Genomic DNA, 19,189 nt, shown 5'->3' on the forward strand with positions numbered 1-19,189 from the left:
AACGTGACAGTCATTTGCACACTCAGAACACCTACCTGTGTTTCCACTGAGAAATGGTGTGTCAGTAGCCAAACACCAACCAGGATCCCATCCTACAGCACTCCTTTACCAAAGGCCCTATTTCCCCTCCTCTCTGTCCTTCTTTTACTGTATGTATAGCTCCATCTAGAGGCTAAATGTGGCTATTGCTACAACTTCTCAGAGTAGCTAATACTGTACTTTACCTTGAATGATCATGGAGTTACAAGAATCACACTCCAGAATGATGTATGGTGTCAAGAGTTGACTCTTTATGGTTGACTTTATGGAGGAAAAGACTGGTGCAAAGAGTGTGTGTTCAGGCCTGCACTCTGAACTTGAGTCGGTGATAGTTGTTTTGCTTTGTGGAAAGTTTGTAAGGAGACAGAGGGAGTGGATGAGGGAGAAAGAGGGAGGGGTGGGAGTGAAACGGAGAGGGGAAGGTTTACAAGACTCTAAAAGGGAGCAGAGAGACAGAGGGAGTCCTACACAGATGTTTGAGCACACAGGCAGAGGGTAGGAGAGAGACAGAGATTGAGAAAGACACTATGTTATCCAAGGACATTCTCCTCATTTCTCATCACCAAGGAGACAGGACTGTGACCAGGAAGAAGACCTGAGGATTGACACAAATATCATAATTTGAAGTCGTTCAAGTGGTCAACATGAGGAGCAGCTCTCAAGCCTGTGGTAAGAGCATTCAACTGGCAAATCAAACATCTGCATGTTCCTTCATTCCATACGTTATGTCAGTGCTATGATCCCTAAGATTATAAGCCCAGTTCCTCTGCACATTGATCTGGTATTGGTAGCCTATTTCCTGTATATAGCTCCATTATTGTGTATTTCATTTTAATTCCTCTTGTGTTACTACTATTATTTGTATTATTATTTTTAAACTCTGCATTGTTGGGAATCTACACCAGTTGTATTCGGTGCATGTAACAAATACAATTTTGATTTGTACGGGCCATACATTTTTTGAATAGATCGGAGATGCTGACATGCTTTTACAGTAACCTCATCTGATCAACACCTTTGTCTTTATTGCTCATTTTAGCAGGCGTACCAATTTAAAAAATGGCACTATGCTTTGGTCATTCTTTTAAGAATGTGTAAGTGTCCTTTCTTTCTCTGTGTGTGAGCGTGTGTATGCCCAGGTGAACACTTGGTCTCTGTGTGTGAGAATGTCTGCATCTGAGGCAAGTTAGAGTAGAGTCCGTGCTTTAATGATGGGTATGTTCCAGTGATGACATCATCCCTGCTGGGCAGAAATGGCAGACAAAGATTCTCACTCAGAGAATAAATAGTCCTAATTAACTATGGGGGTCCTAAGGGTATCTATTTCACAGTGCTGTCTGAGCTTGCACACACCAGTATGTGAATATGTGTGTGTATGTTCATGGGGAGGGCTGTGTGTGTGTGTGTGTGTGTGTGTGTGTGTGTGAGTGATGTGCAGGTCAGCTGTTTGTTTACCCACACCCACCCGCAATTGCTAATAACCCATCAGCAATCGCCCAACTATATGTGATAAAGTGATCATCTGATGCCCGTGCCTGACCCTAACCCGCTAATATAGAAAATGCGCTGTACAGTACATTTTTTAGACAGGCCGTTTTAGAAAGGCCTATGTTTCTGCATATAATTTCTGACATTTTGGTTGGCAATTTGTTACTCAACTTGTCTGTAGTTAGATACATGCAGCTTCTCTTCTGTCATTACTTGTTGCCCTAGAAGACTAAATAATTGTTAGATACTACTGCACTGTTGGAGCTAGGAACACAAGCATTTCACTACACCCGCAATAACATCTGCTAAATATGTGTATGTGACCAATACAATTAGATTTGATTTGATAAAGATAGCACCTTTAGAGATGGTGCCTAACCGTGCATTCATTCTCTCAAGATGCTAAAAGAAAGAAATCTAATTTCTCCCCTCCTGTTCCCCAGTCAAAATGTACATTTGGTGTATCATTTTACTCTAAGAAATGCTTAATTGTGCATGAGTTCATATTAAATTATGCTATGTGAGAAGTTATAGACCTACAGTCAGTGTCCAGATTTCAGGCTTGTATTCCATATAACCCATCTGAACCAGTAGCCTACATTTTCCTTGGCTGGTTATTTTGAAGTCCCAATCGTGTGAGTGTCAAATGTGTATAGCGCCTTACAATCATCACACATAACATAGTGTGCTATCATCCTCTTTTACCACTTCACCAAATCTTTCCCAAACATTAGGCTACTGTTTTGGACCTCCGTTCTATTTATTTTCAACTCTCCATTTCGCAGCTTTTCTGTTATTGAATTAAACTCCGACGTTGTCTTTTTTGCCTCGCTGGATCTACGTTAACTTTTTCTGCCGAAGTTCCCAAAAGCATTTAGCAATTACTGTGTAGCCTATTTGGCGAGCGTAGCCAACACATCCTTGACACTTGCATGATATGGAGAGTCCTACTGTAGGCCGGGTCAATCAATGTTATCTGCTACACTTGCATGACTGCTGGATCCACACGCGTAAACACCATACAAAGTGCCTGGAATAATTGGTATAAATGTAAAAAATTACACTTAAAAACATATTTACTCACCTTCATAGTAAACCTCCATATTTACTCACCTTCATTCCTTTACACTTGTGTGTATAAGGTAGTTGTTGTGAAATTGTTAGATCACTTGTTAGATGTTACTGCACGGTCGGAACTAGAAGCACAAGCATTTCGCTACACTCGAATTAACATCTGCTAACCATGTGTATGTGACCAATAACATTTGATTCGATTGAAAATGTAATAGGCTAGAAACATTTATAATAGTAGTAGTCTACATCAGTACAATAGAGGTAGGTCTACCTGTATGAAAAACGAATATATAAACGGCACAAATCTGTGTGTAAACCATGCATGGGATCATTTCCACGCAAAGTGTGAGATTTATCAATATGAACGTTTGCTTGAGAGTGTGCATAAATTTATGCACAGCCATGACCATGCATACGCACATTGCCCAGTGGTGGAATAAGGGAACTGTTTGTCAAGGGTAGAATAGAGAATGGGGAAAATAATGTATATTGTATGTTGAAAATATGTGAATTTGTGAGAGTTCAATTTTTTGATTTCCAATGTAAATTCGTGCAACATGACAGGCTATATCATATAATTAGACCACATCAGTGCATTTGTTACAATAATAATCCATATAAAATACAGTCATTAGTTCAATTAGAGGCATGTGTGAAAGTGAAACCATTGTTGAAATACTATAAAAGACTGAGATAATGGGAAATTGAATGAGAGATGTCTGTCTTCCTCTGTTGGAAGATTTGAGACGTGATGCATTTCCAGCCTGGTCTCATAGACTAGACGTAACATAGTAAATGTAAATCCTGGACATTCAAATTGGTATGATATGTTATGTTTGGCATGGTTACATAAGACTGATGGTTACCCAAATATTGCGAGTTTGAATCTCATCACGGACAACTTTAGCATTTTAGCTAATTAGCAACTTTTCAACTACTTACTACTTTTTAGCTACTGTGCAACTACTTAGCATGTTAGCTAACCCTTTCCCTAGCCAAGGCCTTGTACGAGCACTGAGGTTGAGAACAATTGGCATTTATCATTGGTGATCTCCTACCGTGTGTGTATGACGCTCGAAGGATTGTTTGATAAATCACACTTTTTCTATGCGTATGAACGTTCTATACTCCGTTTGTACAAAGTATTTTAGAATAGTTTCTCTGTAATATTGATAAATGAGGCCCCAGGACCCCCAGGACGCACATCACGTGTGTGTGTGTGTGTGTGTGTGCGTGCATGCGCGTATGTTTAACTATAAAGCATTGGCATGTGTGAGAATAAAGTATGACTGTTTTATACAGATTATTTATATTATGTTCTATGGGTTATGATTCCCCTGATCATGAAGTTCTAAGTCTTCCATCTTCAGGGCGGAGTGTTCATTATAGAGATCCTATTAAATTACTAGAGCAGCTATGTCATTAACCCTCAAAGTTCCAGAATGGTATGAAAATGGTAGCCATCTTGGTCAGGGAGAAATCCATACCAGTCTAATTGGAATGAATGGCAGTAGAGGCATAGGTGATGCATTTCCTGCATTTACTTATGCAGGAAAGTAAGGCATGTGATATCAGAAATTGTGTAATATAGCCTAACTATTGTCAACCTAAAATATTATCATACAATTATAAATAGGGTTTACACAGGTTTTATACCAATTGTCTGTATAACAGCTTCTAAAATGATCAAGGCTCAGACTAAGCCCCAGATGCAGACACAGGAGGCAGATAGTACGAGTCTCAGAGTTTTTTATAGTTCAAGGGGCAGGTAAAAAGTAAGTCAAGGCAGGCAAAGGGTCGTAATCCAAATCAGAGTCAGGCAGGTACAGGACGACAGGCAATTGGTAGGTCAAGACAGGGAAAGGGTCGTAATCCAAATCAGTCAGGCAGGTACAGGTCGGCGGGCAGGATCAGGGTCAGGACAGGCAGAAAGGTCAGAACTGGGAAGACTAAGAAAAACAAAAACTAGAGCACAGGAAACACGGGAACACGCTGGTAGAACTTGACGGGACAAGACGAACTGGCAACAGACAAACAGAAAACGCAGGCATAAATACACAAGGGATAATGAGAGGAGATGGAAGACACCAGATGGGGGGTGGCGACAAGCACAAATACAGGTGTAACAGATCAAGGTGTGACAAAAATATATGCAAACAGACAATAAATGTCTCAATGTTTGTTTTCTTGGAAAACTGTGTGTTAAAATATGATACAATATTAGTACCTTTTGAATTTACAACTTGTCTATCCTATCATCAACTGATTTCAGCAAGTGTCTGGCTGTGTTGACTGCATAGTTTTTATGGAATGCTGGCATATTGGCAGTAAATTTGAAAAAATATTGGATCATCCCACTAAAACTAGCTGCAGGGTTGGAGAGTAGCCTAACTAATTAGGCTTACATGTACAGTACATTCGCAAAATATTCAGACCCCTTCACTTTTTCCACATTTCGTTACGTTACAGCCTTATTCTAAAAAGGATTCAATTGTTTCCCCCCCCCCTCATCAATCTATACACAATACCCCATAATGACAAAAGCAAAAAAAGGTTTATATATTTTTTGGAGAATGTATTAAAAAGTGTATTAAAAACTGAAATATGGACATTTACATAAGTATTCAGACCCTTTATTCAGTACTTTGTTGAAGCACCTTTGGCAGCGATTACAGCCTCGAGTCTTCTTGGGATTGATGCTACAAGCTTGGCACACCTGTATTTGGGGAGTTTCTCCCATTCTTCTCTGCAGATCCTCTCAAACTTTGTCAGGTTGCACAGATATTTTCAAGTCTCTCCAGAGATGTTCGATCGGGTTCAAGTCCTGGCTCTGGCTGGGCCACTCAAGGACAATCAGAGACTTGTCCGAAGCCACTCCTGCATTGTCTTGGCTGTGTGCTTAGGGTCGTTGTCCTGTTGGAAGGTGAACCTTCGCCCCAGTCTGAGATCTGGAGCAGGTTTATCAAGGATCTCTCTGTACTTCCTTCCGTTCACATCTCTCTCGATCTTGACAAGTCTCCCAGTCCCTGCCGCTGAAAAACATCCCCACAGCATGATGCTGCCACCATTATGCTTCACCGTAGGGATGGTGCCAGGTTTCCTTCAGACGTGACACTTGGCATTCAGGCCAAAGAGTTCAATCTTGGTTTCATCAGACCAGAGAATCTTGTTTTTTCATAGTCAGAGTCCTTTAGGTGCCTTTTGGCAAATTCCAAACGGGCTGTTATGTGCCTTTTACTGAGGAGTGGCTTCCATCTGGCCACTCTACCAAAAAGGCCTGATTGGTGGAGTGCTGCAGAGATGGCTGTCCTTCTGGAAGGTTCTCCCATCTCCACAGAGGAACTCTGGAGCTCTATCAGAGTAACCATTGGGTTCTTGGTCATCTCCCTGACCAAGGCCCTTCACCCCCGAATGCTCAGTTTGGCCGGGCGGCCAGATTTAGGAAGAGTCTTGGTGGTTTCAAACTTCTTCCATTTAAGAATGATGGAGGCCACTGTGTTCTTGGGGACCTTCAATGCTGCAGAAATGTTTTGGTACCCTTCCCCAGGTCTGTGCCTCGACACAATCCTGTCTCAGAGCTCTACGGACAATTCCTTCAACCTCATGGCTTGGTTTTTGCTCTGACATGCACTGTCAACTGTACGACCTTATATAGACAGGCCTTTCCAAATCATGTCCAATCAATTGAATTTGCCACAGGTGGACTCCAATCAAGTTGTAGAAACCTATCAAGGATGATCAATGGAAATAGGATGCACCTGCACTCAATTTTTAAGACTCTTAGTAAAGGGTCTGAATATTTATGTAAATAAGGTATTTCTGTTTTTGCTTTGTCATTATGGGGTATTGTGTGTAGATTAAAACCTCTCTGGTACGTTAGCGTCCCACCTCGACAACAGCCAGTGAAATTCAAAACAGAAATCCCATAATTAAAATTTCTCAAACATACAAGTATTATACACCTTTTAAAGATAGACTTCATGTAAATCCAACCACAGTGTCCGATTTCAAAAAGGCTTTACTGCCTGACCTAACATGCGATTATGTTAGGTCAGCACCTAGTCACAGAAAACCATACAGCCATTTTTCCAGCCAAAGAGAGGAGACACAAAAAGCAGAAAGAGAGATAATGTCACGGTCGTCGTTGGGAGAAAGAGAGGAGGACCAAGATGCAGCGTGGTGAGTATTCATTTTAATCGAATACTTGAACAAAACAAAAACAAAAAACCAACAACGAAACAGTCCCGTAACGTGAACACAGAAACAGGAACAATAACCCACAACCCACAATACAAAACAGGCTACCTAAATATGGTTCCCAATCAGAGACAATGACTAACACCTGCCTCTGATTGAGAACCATATCAGGCCAACACATAGAAAAGACAAACTAGACATACAACATAGAATGCCCACTCAGATCACACCCTGACCAAACAAAACATAGAAACATACAAAGCAAAATATGGTCAGGGCGTGACAGTACCCCCCAATTATGTTAGGTCTGCGCCTAGCCACAGAAAAACATACAGCCATTTTCCTACCAGAGAGATGTCACAAAAGTCATGAAATAGCATTAAAATTAATCACTTACCTTTGATGATCTTCATCTGGTGGCAGTCCCAGGTCTCCATGTTAGACAATAAATGTTTGTTTTGTTTGATAATGTCCCTCTTTATGACCAAAAACCTCCTTTTTGTTCGCGCATTTTGTCCAGTAATCCGAATGCTCAAGACGCGTGCACTAAGTCCAGACAATTTTTTTTTTAAAGTACAATAAAAGTTAGTAGAAACATGCCAAACGATGTTTAAAATCAATCCTCTGGTTGTTTTTGTCATAAATAATCAATAATATTTCAACCGGACAAAAGCTTCGTCAATAGAAAAAGAGAAACAAGAAAGGCGCGTTCCTGATCAGATGCAGGACTCATGGCTGGAAATTTTCACTGGTTACTGATTGAAAGTGCTGTATCTCCCTCATTTTTCAGAGTAAAAGCCTGAAACAATGCCTAAAGACTGGCCACATGTAGAGGAAGCCACAGAGCTCGTGAACTGGGTCCTAAGTCTTTGTATGGTGGATAGGCTTTCAATGGAAAAACATCCTTTCAAAATAATAGTACTTCCTGGTTGGATTTTCCTCGGGTTTTTGCCTGCCATATCAGTTCTGTTATACTCACAGACATTATTTTTAACAGTTTTGGAAACTTTAGAGTGTTTTCTATCCAAATCTACTAATTATATGCATATCCTAGCTTCTGGGCCGGAGTAGCAGGAAGTTTAATTTGGGCACGCTTTTCATCCAAAATTCCGAATGCTGCCCCTACCCTAGTGAAGTTAATGAGGAAAAACATTTATTTAATCAATTTTAGAATAAGGCTGTAACGTAACAAAATGTGGAAAAAGGAAAGGGGTCTGAATACTTTGAATGCACAGTTACATTACTAGCAAAAATATTGTAATCAGATTAGGCTACAGATACTTTTGAAAAACTAAATGATTACTTCTTGGACTATTTTTAAATTCAGAAAGGATGTTTGCGAGAAAAAATATATATGATGACACCTTTCTGTTTACTCAATGACATTCAAATCAGCATTGGAAAAAGATGCAAGTTTAAGTTTCTTCCACCTGAGCGAATCTAACCACAACTCAGAGACCACTATGATGACACACCAAATGCATTTGATGGAACCTACCCAACCCTGACTGGCTGACTATCTAGCTAACAAACATACTGTGCAGATTATGTTTTACACAATAACTTATCACAGCACTAGCTGACCACTGGTTTACCAACTCCATTACCAAAATAGTTGACCTTTTGTACCATCATAAGAATGTTCATGTCCATTCTAATATTCTAAGTCCTAATTATATGGTGTTCATCCTGTATCTCTAATATCTGACAACAAACTTAGCTGACATCTTCTTTACTAGAAGCCATGGAAACCCAATGTGTAATGGGAAGTAAACCATATTTACGACCAAAACACACATTAGAATACACATATCCCCCCCAAAAAACGCACTATTGAGACACACTGACGTGGAGCAGATGTACAAACACAGACAGAGACACAGACCTAACATGCTCACGCCCAGATGCCCATACATACACAAACAGCAGACACAAACAAAAAACAACAACAGCAGAATTACAGGCGTGAACATTATTGTAACGGCTGTCGTAGTCGTTCTCCTCCTCAGACGAGGAGGAGCATGGATCGGACCAAGATGCGGATTGGTAAGTATTCATATTTTAATGGGAAAACAACAAACACTACAAAATACAACAACCAACAAACGTGACTAACCTGAAACAGTCCTGTGTGGCCCAAACACTGACACAGGAACAAACACCCACAAAACACAGGTGAAACCCAGGCTGCCTAAGTATGATTCTCAATCAGGGACAACGATTGACAGCTGTCTCTGATTGAGAATCATACCAGGCCAAACACAAAATCCCAACATAGAAAATCAAACCTAGACCAACCCACCCAACTCACGCCCTGACCAACTAAAACAAATACAAAACAAAGGAAAACAGGTCAGGAACGTGACAATTATCCAGATCTCAAAAACATCTGTACCTGTCTGAATCTATGGTTCAGGTTTCTGTTACATTACTGATATATTAACTATATTATAAGTGCTGAAGCTGGAGTAAACTCAAAATACGTTTTCCCACAGCTGCTTACAATTACCGCTATACATGTTTTTTGCATATTCTTTACAGTATTATTATCATGGAATATAATTAATGTTATTAAGCATATCTAACAACCCTAGTCAATTATGCTTGCCTTTGGTGTGTAACTAAGTCTAACTTAATTTGTATGATTTAGGCCTTATAACTTATTACATTTTAGCAAATAGTATCCAGATACAGTATGGGTGCCAGAGGGAAAGAGGCGTCCATGATGTGGTCTCTTATGTCCCTTCCATACAGCCCATTGCACCCCAGTCCTTACAGAACTAAGTTCCATCACTTTCTCTCTCTTTCTAAATCATCACTGATCTCATTGCTGCTTAGCGCAATCATCCACTCTTTTAACAACATTATTGCTATTGCATACTGTCAGTGTTTAGTGGATCCAGGAGCAGATAACATGGCTGTGTTTCTGTGTGTGTCTAGAAGGTTATTTCCCGATTGGGTTGCTCTGACAAAGTTGTTTTGGCTGTTGTCATAACTAAAGTATTGGCTTGGAACCAGGCAAGGCTTCTCTCACTGCATCCGCTAAAACATGACCTGTGACTGGGGGGCTGACAACAGAGAAGAGAAAGAGAGAGAGAGATTGTGTGAAAGAGAGAGAAAGAGTCCAAAACTCAGCGCTGTTCATTAGGACCCACATCTGGCCCTGTGGCTGTAGTTCAGCAGAAGTGTTGTGGTGTGTAATCTTGATTAATCTTTCAGTGTTTGTCGCTCTGTTTAAGGCATGTGTTGTTTTACAGGGGAATCTGCTGTGTTTTATAGTGCTGTGACTAATGCCTATATCTAGTCCCTACAATTGTATCTGAGTCTGTCTGGCTAGCTGACACTAGAACTAGCTCCTCTCCCGCCAGGAAACTGTTTTGTCTTCATTTCTGTTCGTATCTAATAACTGCAATCTAAACTGGGCTGTTTCTCAATTTAGAACTTAGAAGAAAGTTCTCAGATTTGTTAGATTAATATGCACACTACCATTATCAGAGCATGTCATCTGTTTGTGAATGTGGATGTTTGAGGTTGTGTATTACATACCTTCTCTCTCTCTCGCTCTCTATCTCTCTCTCTCTCTCCCTCTACAGAGGTGAGGATGTGGCTGTTTGTGGCTGTGGCTTTTCTTTGCCAGTGTGTGATTGGTCAGCCGCTGGAGGCCAAGGCGAAAGGAGCTCCGCCTCGTCTGATCTGCAGTGTTCTGGGGTTGCCAGGGAGACCAGGTAAACCTGGCCCAAACGGGCCTCCAGGGGAAAATGGGAATATGGGAATCCCAGGAAGAGACGGAAGAGATGGCAGGAAGGGAGAGAAAGGAGAGAAGGGTGAAGCAGGTACAGTACTGACCTTGTATAACTCCATAAAACATCCACACAGTTCACATATTGACTCATACTGTATATTTATGTATTGTCTACATTAGCTCTATCAACATGTAATACAATACATGGCCAGATTTGGCAGTATCATCACAACATTGATTGGAGTCCACCTGTGATGAATTCAATTGATTGGACATGATTTGGAAAGGCACACACCTGTCTATATGAGGTCCCACAGTTGACAGTGCATGTCAGAGCAAAAACCAAGCCATGGGGTTGAAGGAATTGTCCGTAGAGCTCCGAGACAGGATTGTGTCGAGGCACAGATCTGGGGAAGGGTACCAAAATATTTCTGCAGCATTGAAGGTCCCCAAGAACACAGTGGCCTCCATCATTCTTAAAAGGAAGAAGTTTGGAACTACCAAGGCTCTTCGCCCGGCCAAACTGAGCATTCGGGGGTGAAGGGCCTTGGTCAGGGAGATGACCAAGAACCCAATGGTTACTCTGATAGAGCTCCAGAGTTCCTCTGTGGAGATGGGAGAACCTTCCAGAAGGACAACCATCTCTGCAGCACTCCACCAATCAGGCCTTTATGGTAGAGTGGCCAGACGGAAGCCACTCCTCAGTAAAAGGATCATGACAGCCCGCTTGGAGTTTGCCAAAAGGCATCTAAAGACTCTCAGAACATGATAAACATGTTCTCTGGTCTGATGAAACCAAGATTGAACTCTTTGGCCTGAATGCCAAGCGTTACGTCTGGAGGAAACCTGGCACCATCCCTACCGTGAAGCATGGTGGTGGCAGCATCATGCAGTTGGGATGTTTTTCAGCGGCAGGGACTGGGAGACTAGTACAGAGCGGAGCAAAGTAAAGAGAGATCCTTGATGAAAACCTGCTCCAGAGCGCTCAGGACCTCAGACTGGGGTGAAGGTTCACTTTCCAGCAGGACAACGACCCTAAGTACACAGTCAAGACAACGCAGGTGTGGCTTCGGGACAAGTCTCTGAATGTCCTTGAGCGGCCCAACCAGAGCCCGCACTTGAACCCGATCGAACATCTCTGGAGAGACCTGAAAATAGCTGTGCAGCAACGCTCCCCATCTAAACTGACAGAGCTTGAGAGGATATGCAGAGAAGAATGTGAGAAACTCCAAAAATACAGGTGTGCCGATACTCAAGGCTGTAATCGCTGCCAAAGGTGCTTCTCCAAAATACTGAGTAAAGGGTCTGAATACTTATGCAAATGTGATATTTAAGTTTTTTTTAATATATATATACATTTGCAAAAATGCATGTTTTTTTCATTATGGGGTATTGTGTGTACATTGATGAGGGGGGGGGGGGATTTAATGCATTTTAGAATAAGTCTGTAACGTAACAAAATGTGGAAAAAGGGAAGGGGTCTGAATACTTTCCGAATGTACTGTATGTCTTACACAGCCATATTTCACCAGGCAGACCATGAGCCAGACAGATAAAGTTATGTGTGGTTTAAATCAAAACTTGTGTGTGAGGTGTGGTTTAAATCCAAGATTTCTATGTGTCTCAGCTTCCCAGGCAGTCTCCTTTTATTTGGGGTGTTTTTATATTTTCTCCACTGTTTAGACGCCTGGTTCTCCTGCTTTAGAGTGATTCAGTCCAAGACTTTATATGGGTCAGCGCTGCCATAGAAGCTGAAACAAAGTTAAATCACTGCCTCTGTTAGTGTCGTCCAAGTACTTCATGGCTTTAAGTCAAGTACTTGAGACATGAGCTCCCCTAAATGCAACAAAAGTCAAATTTGATGGGGTCTCTAACCATTCTCCGTGGTTGTCCTATGGTTATGTTTTATACAACCTTACCACAACTCTCTGGGAATGGTGCAGTATAGTTGCTGAGCTCTTCCGAGAACGTTAAGAAACAACGTTCTTAACGGAATTTCAGTACTTCAGCATAACGTTTCCTACAGGTTTTCCTCATAGTTCTATTTAAAATCATATTCTCCAATTGTTCAGAGAACGTTAAGAAAACTATTCACAAAAAGCAAAGGAACACTTTAGTAACGTTCAGAGAACTTTCTAAGAATGTTATTTAAAACCAAATACATTCCGTTCTCAGAATCAATAAAACTCTCTCTATCCTCTGTCTTCTTAAGTGTGTTCAGGTGTGTTGGCCGCGCCCACTAATTGGCCACACCTGATCTTAATGAGTCCTTGTTTCCTTTGAAATGGGGTCTTTTTGAATAGACTAAAATGAATAGCGATATGAGTTAAAAACCATGGCATGCTAGCTCCATCTTGGTGGCACAGTGGACTTTGATAGCGAACAGAAGATCATAGGATTGAATCTCACTGACTCTGTGTCACAATAAAAAAATAAATGTGTTTGATTGATTATTGCCTAAGCAAATCAAATGTTATGTTTCCTATCTATGCTTGGAGTTCATAAAAGTTAACCCAAACTAAGTTAGCAGTGTTATTGAAACATGCTCTCAGAATATTATTCCAAAAACTTTCAGGGAACCATAGTAAAATGTTCTCAGAACCTCTCTGCAACCTAAAAATAAACATTCCCAGAACAGGAAAAATGTTCACTTCAGTTCTCAGAACATTTACAAAACTTTTAATTTGACCAGTCAGGAAACTTATGGCTTCGTTCCCAGAACCAATGGGAAACCAAAAGCATACGTTCCTACAACTTCCAAGGAAACAAAAGTGCTATCTGGGCTGGGTCCAGCCCCCTAGCGAACTTGCAACATTGTTTCAACCTTGCCCTCACAGTTTCCCACGCCAATGAGCTCGGGACAGACAATTTCTTTATTAAAAAAAAAGGTTCATTTGTTAGCAAGAAGCATCAATTAATTCAGCCTACAAGAGTTTAGGCCTAATGACAATTGCCGAATGTCATTACACTTTTTGCTGATAGCTGAATTTTCTGATCGCTACTGTACTTTATTGAGGAATAGTTTACTTGATATGCCTGCGGTACGTGGTTGTCCCACCTAGCTATCTTAAGATGAATACATTAACAGTAAGTCGCTCTGGATAAGAGCAATGGTGGGAAAAGTACTCAATTGTTATACTTGTGTAAAAGTAAAGATAACTTAATAGAAAATGACTAAAGTAAAAGTGAAAGTCAACCAGTAAAATACTACTTGAGTAAAAGTCTAAAAGTATTTGGTTTTAAATATACAGTTGAAGTCGGAAGTTTACATACACTTAGGTTGGAGTCATTAAACTCGTTTTTCAACCACTCCACAAATTTCTTGTTAACAAACTATAGTTTTGGCACATCGGTTAGGACATCTACTTTGTGCATGACACAAGTCGTTTTCCAACAATTGTTATCAGACAGATTATTTCACTTTTAATTCACTGTATCACAATTCCAGTGGGTCAGAAATGTACATACACAAAGTTGACTGTGCCTTTAAACAGCTTGGAAAATTCCATAAAATGATGTCATGGCTTTAGTAGCTTCTGATAGGTAAAGTGACATAATTTGAGTCAATCGGAGGAATACCTGTGGATGTATTTCAAGGCCTACCTTCAAACGCAGTACCTCTTGGCTTGACATCATGGGAACATCAAAAGATATCAGCCAAGACCTCAGAAAAATAATTGTAGACCTCCACAAGTCTGGTTCATCCTTGGGAGCAATTTCCAAACGCCAGAAGATACCAGGTTCACCTGTACAAACAATAGTACGCAAGTATAAACACCATGGGACCACGCAGCCGTCATACTGCTCAGGAAGGAGACGTGTTCTGTCTCCTAGAGGTGAACGTACTTTGGTGCGAAAGGTGCAAATCAATCCCAGAACAACAGCAAAGGATCTTGTGAAGATGCTGGAGGAAACAGGTACAAAAGTATCTATATCCACAGTAAAACGAGTACTATATCAACATAACCTGAAAGGCTGCTCTTCAAGGAAGAAGCCACTGCTCCAAAACCCGCCATTAAAAAGACAGACTATGGTTTGCAACTGCACATGGGTACAAAGATCGTACTTTTTGGAGAAATGTCCTCTGGTCTGATGAAACAAAAATATAACTTTTTGGACATAATGACCATCGTTATGTTTGGAGGAAAAAGGGGGAGGCTTGCAAGCCGAAGAACACCATCCCAACCGTGAAGCACGGGGTGGCAGCATCATGTTGTGGGGTGCTTTGCTGCAGGAGGGACTGGTGCACTTCACAAAATAGATGGCATCATGAGGGAGGAATATGAAAAGCCAACTGACATTTATTCCTGATTATTATTTGACCATGCTTGTCATTTATGAACATTTTGAACATCTTGGCTCTCTCTAATTCTCTCCTTCTCTCTTTCTTTCTCTCTCTCGGAGGAACTGAGCCCTAGGACCATATGTCAGGACTACCGGCATGATGACTCCTTGCTGTCCCCAGTCCACCTGGCCTTGCTGCTGTCCCAGTTTCAACTGTTCTGCCTGCGGTTATGGAACCCCTACCTGTCCCAGACCTGCTGTTTTCAACTCTTAATTATCGGCTATAAAAAGCCAACTGACATTTATTCCTGATTATTATTTGACCATGCTTGTCATTTATGAACATTTTGAACATCTTGGCCATGTTCTGTTATAATCTCCACCCGGCACAGCCAGAAGAGGACTGGCCACCCCTCATAGCCTGGTTCCTCTCTAGGTTTCTTCCTAGGTTTTGGCCTTTCTAGGGAGTTTTTCCTAGCCACCGTGCTTCTACACCTGCATTGCTTGCTGTTTGGGGTTTTAGGCTGGGTTTCTGTACAGCACTTCGAGATATTAGCTGATGTACGAAGGGCTATATAAAATAAACTTGATTGATTGATTATGTGGATATATTGAAGCATCATCTCAAGACATCAGTCAGGAAGTTAAAGCTTGGTCGCAAATGGGTCTTCCAAATGGACAATGACCCCAAGCATACTACCAAAGTTGTGGCATAATGTCTTAATGACAAAGTCAAGGTATTGGAGTGGCCATCACAAAGTCCTGACTTCGATTCTATAGAAAATTTGTGAGCAGAACTGAAAAAGCATGTGCGAGCAAGGAGGCCTACAAACCTGACTCAGTTACACAAGCTCTGTTTATTTTTTAATTTTTTATTTTTCACCTTTATTAAACCAGGTAGGCTAGTTGAGAACAAGTTCTCATTTACAACTGCGACCTGGCCAAGATAAAGCATAGCAGTGTGAACAGACAACAACACAGAGTTACACATGGAGTAAACAATAAACAAGTCAATAACACAGTAGGGGAAAAAATGAGTCTACATACATTGTGTGCAAAAGGCATGAGGAGGTAGGCAATAAATAGGCCATAGGAGCGAATAATTACAATTTTGTCAGGAGGAATGGACCAAAATTCACACAACTTATTGTGGGAAGCTTGTGGAAGGCTACCTGAAACGTTTGACCCAAGTTAAACAATTTAAAGGCAATGCTACCAAATACTAATTGAGTGTATGTAAACTTCTGACCCACTGGGAATGTGGTGAAAGACATAAAAGCTTAAATAAATAATTCTCTACTATTATTCTGACATTTCACATTCTTAAAATAAAGTGGTGATCCTAACTGACCTAAGACAGGGAATTTCTACTAGGATTAAATGTCAGGAATTGTGAAAAACTGATTTTAAATGTATTTGGCTAAGGTGTATGTAAATTTCCGACTTCAACTGTACGTGTGTATCAAAAGTAAATGGAATTGATAAAAATGTACCTAATGTATCAAAAGTAAAATTATCAATTGTTTCAAATGTCTTATATTAAGCAAACCAGATGGCACAATGTTCTTGTTTTTTTATTGACTGATAGCCAGGGGCACACTCCAACATTCAGACATAATTTCCAAATGAAACATTGGTGTTTGGTGAGTCCACCAGGTCAGAGGCAGTAGGGATGACCAGGGATGTTCTCTTGATAACTGTGTGAATTGGACCATTTTCCTTTCAAAATGTAACGAGTACTTTTGGGTGTCAGGGAAAATGTATGGAGTAAAAAGTACATTATTTTCTTTAGGAATGTAGTGAAGTAAAAGTAAAAGTTGCCAAATGTACAGATACCCAAAAAACGACTTAAGTAGTACTTTAAATTATTTTTACTTAAGTACTTTACACCACTGGATAAGAGCATCAGCTGAATTACTAAACTTTAAAAAGTAACAGATGTTTATTTCCCTTCATCAAATGGCGGGTGCACAGTGCACTGTTTGGACACGCAGGTATCCTACTTTTTGAAGTGAATTGACAATCAGATGAAAACATCATGACTGGTTGTGTTTATGTCATATTAAAAGGTAAAACACGTTTACCCTTAAAATACATGTCTTTACTATTAGGCCCATAAAAAATAAAGCACATGCACAAACAGGAAGTACCTTGAAAAAAATAGAGACCCCAGATTGTCACGGTATAATTAGCATTCTGGCTTCAAGATAAATCCTGCATTAGTATCAGATGCAAACATACTATATCAATGAGCCGTAAATGTCAGGCTCAAATCCACATAGACGCATTCTCAGACACACACATCAGAATAGCACTCATTTTTGCAGACATTCAGTACATGCACACACATGCATCCTGTCCATTCTTTCCTAGCTCCAAGAAAATGTATTGTGTGATGGTTTGGTTTGATACAATCACAGATCTCACCACACTGTACACCAGTCAGTGAATCACTGCCAAACATACTGTTGATTGTGGCCGGATTCCAAGGGTGACATAATAACCGAGGATGGATGTGAGGCACTGAGCCTATTCACTAATAGTATGGTTGAACATGCACAGGGAATCATGTTACTCATATTACAAATAGGTCATCAATGATGGTCTAAAGTGATACCCATAACTGTTATAGAATGTGTCAAAGGCAATACACAGCTAGAATTACAGTCAGTCTGATCGCCAACTGTATCTCTCTGTTTCAGGGGTAAAGGGGAAACTTGGCCCAACCGGTAAACGTGGCGAACGGGGTGTCCGGGGTCCAGGGGGGAAGAGAGGTCCTGATGGAGAATGCGGGGACGGGGGCCGACCAGGGCCACCGGGGCCCCTTGGGAAGAAAGGGGACAAGGGCCAGCGTGGACCACTGGGTACGGCAGGCATCTGCAGGTGTGGCAGCCTGGTGCCTAAAGCAGCCTTCTCTGTGGGAATCACCAGCAGTTACCCTGCTGAGAAGGAACCTATCAAGTTCAACAAGGTCCTCTTCAATGAGGGCGGCCACTACAACCCAGAGACGGGCAAGTTCATCTGCGCCTACCCGGGCATCTACTACTTCTCCTATGACATCACCCTGGCTAACAAACATCTGGCCATCGGGCTGGTGCAGAACGGGCAGTACCGCATCAAGACATTTGATGCCAACACAGGGAACCATGACGTGGCCTCTGGGTCGCTTGTGATGTTCCTGAACCCAGAAGACGAGGTGTGGCTGGAGATCTTCTTCAAGGACCAGAATGGCCTGTTTGCAGACGCAGGGTGGTCTGACAGCCTGTTCTCTGGATTCCTGCTCTATGCAGACACAAACTACCTGGACTCACTAGCAGAGGACTACGCATAGTGACTTATAACGCTCAATAAAGGACTGAGAGGACTGAGTTGGTAGCCTCCCCTTGACATATTTACAGCATCTATATTTCAGCATGTATTATTTATATTCTATATAACTATGTGGGTGTACATGTATGCAAGCGTGTGTGTATGAGCTTATGTATTGTGGCGTGAGAAACAACATATTTTTAAAATATTTGTTTACAATGTTTGTTTGGAGAAAAATGTCTAAGTATCTCAAAGTGATGTTTCATTAATAAAATTAATGATATGCACTCAGTCAGTAATGAATCTACCCTGTACTCTCTTTTCAAAGTATTGAATAGTATTAGAGTTGAATAATATTAGTGTTGAAGGCACAAGTACTATACAGCCAGTGCAGAGATATGATATACAGTTGAAGTCGGAAGAACTTTACATACACCTTAGCCAAATACATATAAACTCAGTTTTTCACAATTCCTGACATTTAAGTAAAAATTCCCTGTCTTAGGTCAGTTAGAATCACCACTTTATTTTAAGAATGTGAAATGTCAGAATAATAGCAGAGAGAATTATTTATTATTTATTTATTTATTTCATCACATTCCCAGTGGGTCAGAAGCTTACATTTAACCAGGTAGGCCAGTTGAGAACAAGTTCTCATTTACAACTGCGACCTGGCCAAGATAAACCAAAGCAGTGCGCCACAAACAACAACACAGAGTTACACATGGAATAAACAAACGTACAGTCAATAACACAATAGAAAAAAATCTATATACAGTGTGTGCAAATGAGGTAAGATAATGGAGGTAAGGCAATAAATAGGCCATAGTGGCGAAGTAATTACAATTTAGCAATTCAACACTGGAGTGATAGATGTGCAGAAGATGAAAGTGCAAGTAGAGATACTGGGGTGCAAATGAGCAAAAAAATAATATGGGGATGAGGTAGTTGGATGGGTTATTTACAGATGGGGCTATGTACAGGTGCAATGATCTGTGAGCTGCTCTGACAGCTGATGCTTAAAGTTCGCGAGGGAGATTTAAGTCTCCAGCTTCA

At 40.9% G+C, this 19,189-nt stretch overlaps 1 protein-coding gene across 1 annotated transcript; it reads left to right on the plus strand.

Annotated features, from left to right (window-relative positions):
* The first annotated feature begins 512 nt into the window (after positions 1 to 512).
* On the plus strand, positions 513 to 18,330 carry LOC139578546 (complement C1q tumor necrosis factor-related protein 7-like). Its single transcript, XM_071406288.1, has 3 exons — positions 513 to 708; positions 10,392 to 10,631; positions 17,527 to 18,330. The coding sequence occupies exons 1-3, from the start codon at positions 684 to 686 to the stop codon at positions 18,153 to 18,155; spliced, it is 894 nt and encodes a 297-aa protein (XP_071262389.1). The 5' UTR covers positions 513 to 683; the 3' UTR covers positions 18,156 to 18,330.
* Positions 18,331 to 19,189: the final 859 nt, after the last annotated feature.

Source organism: Salvelinus alpinus, chromosome 6, assembly GCF_045679555.1.
Source record: "Salvelinus alpinus chromosome 6, SLU_Salpinus.1, whole genome shotgun sequence".
Lineage (NCBI taxonomy): Eukaryota > Metazoa > Chordata > Actinopteri > Salmoniformes > Salmonidae > Salvelinus > Salvelinus alpinus.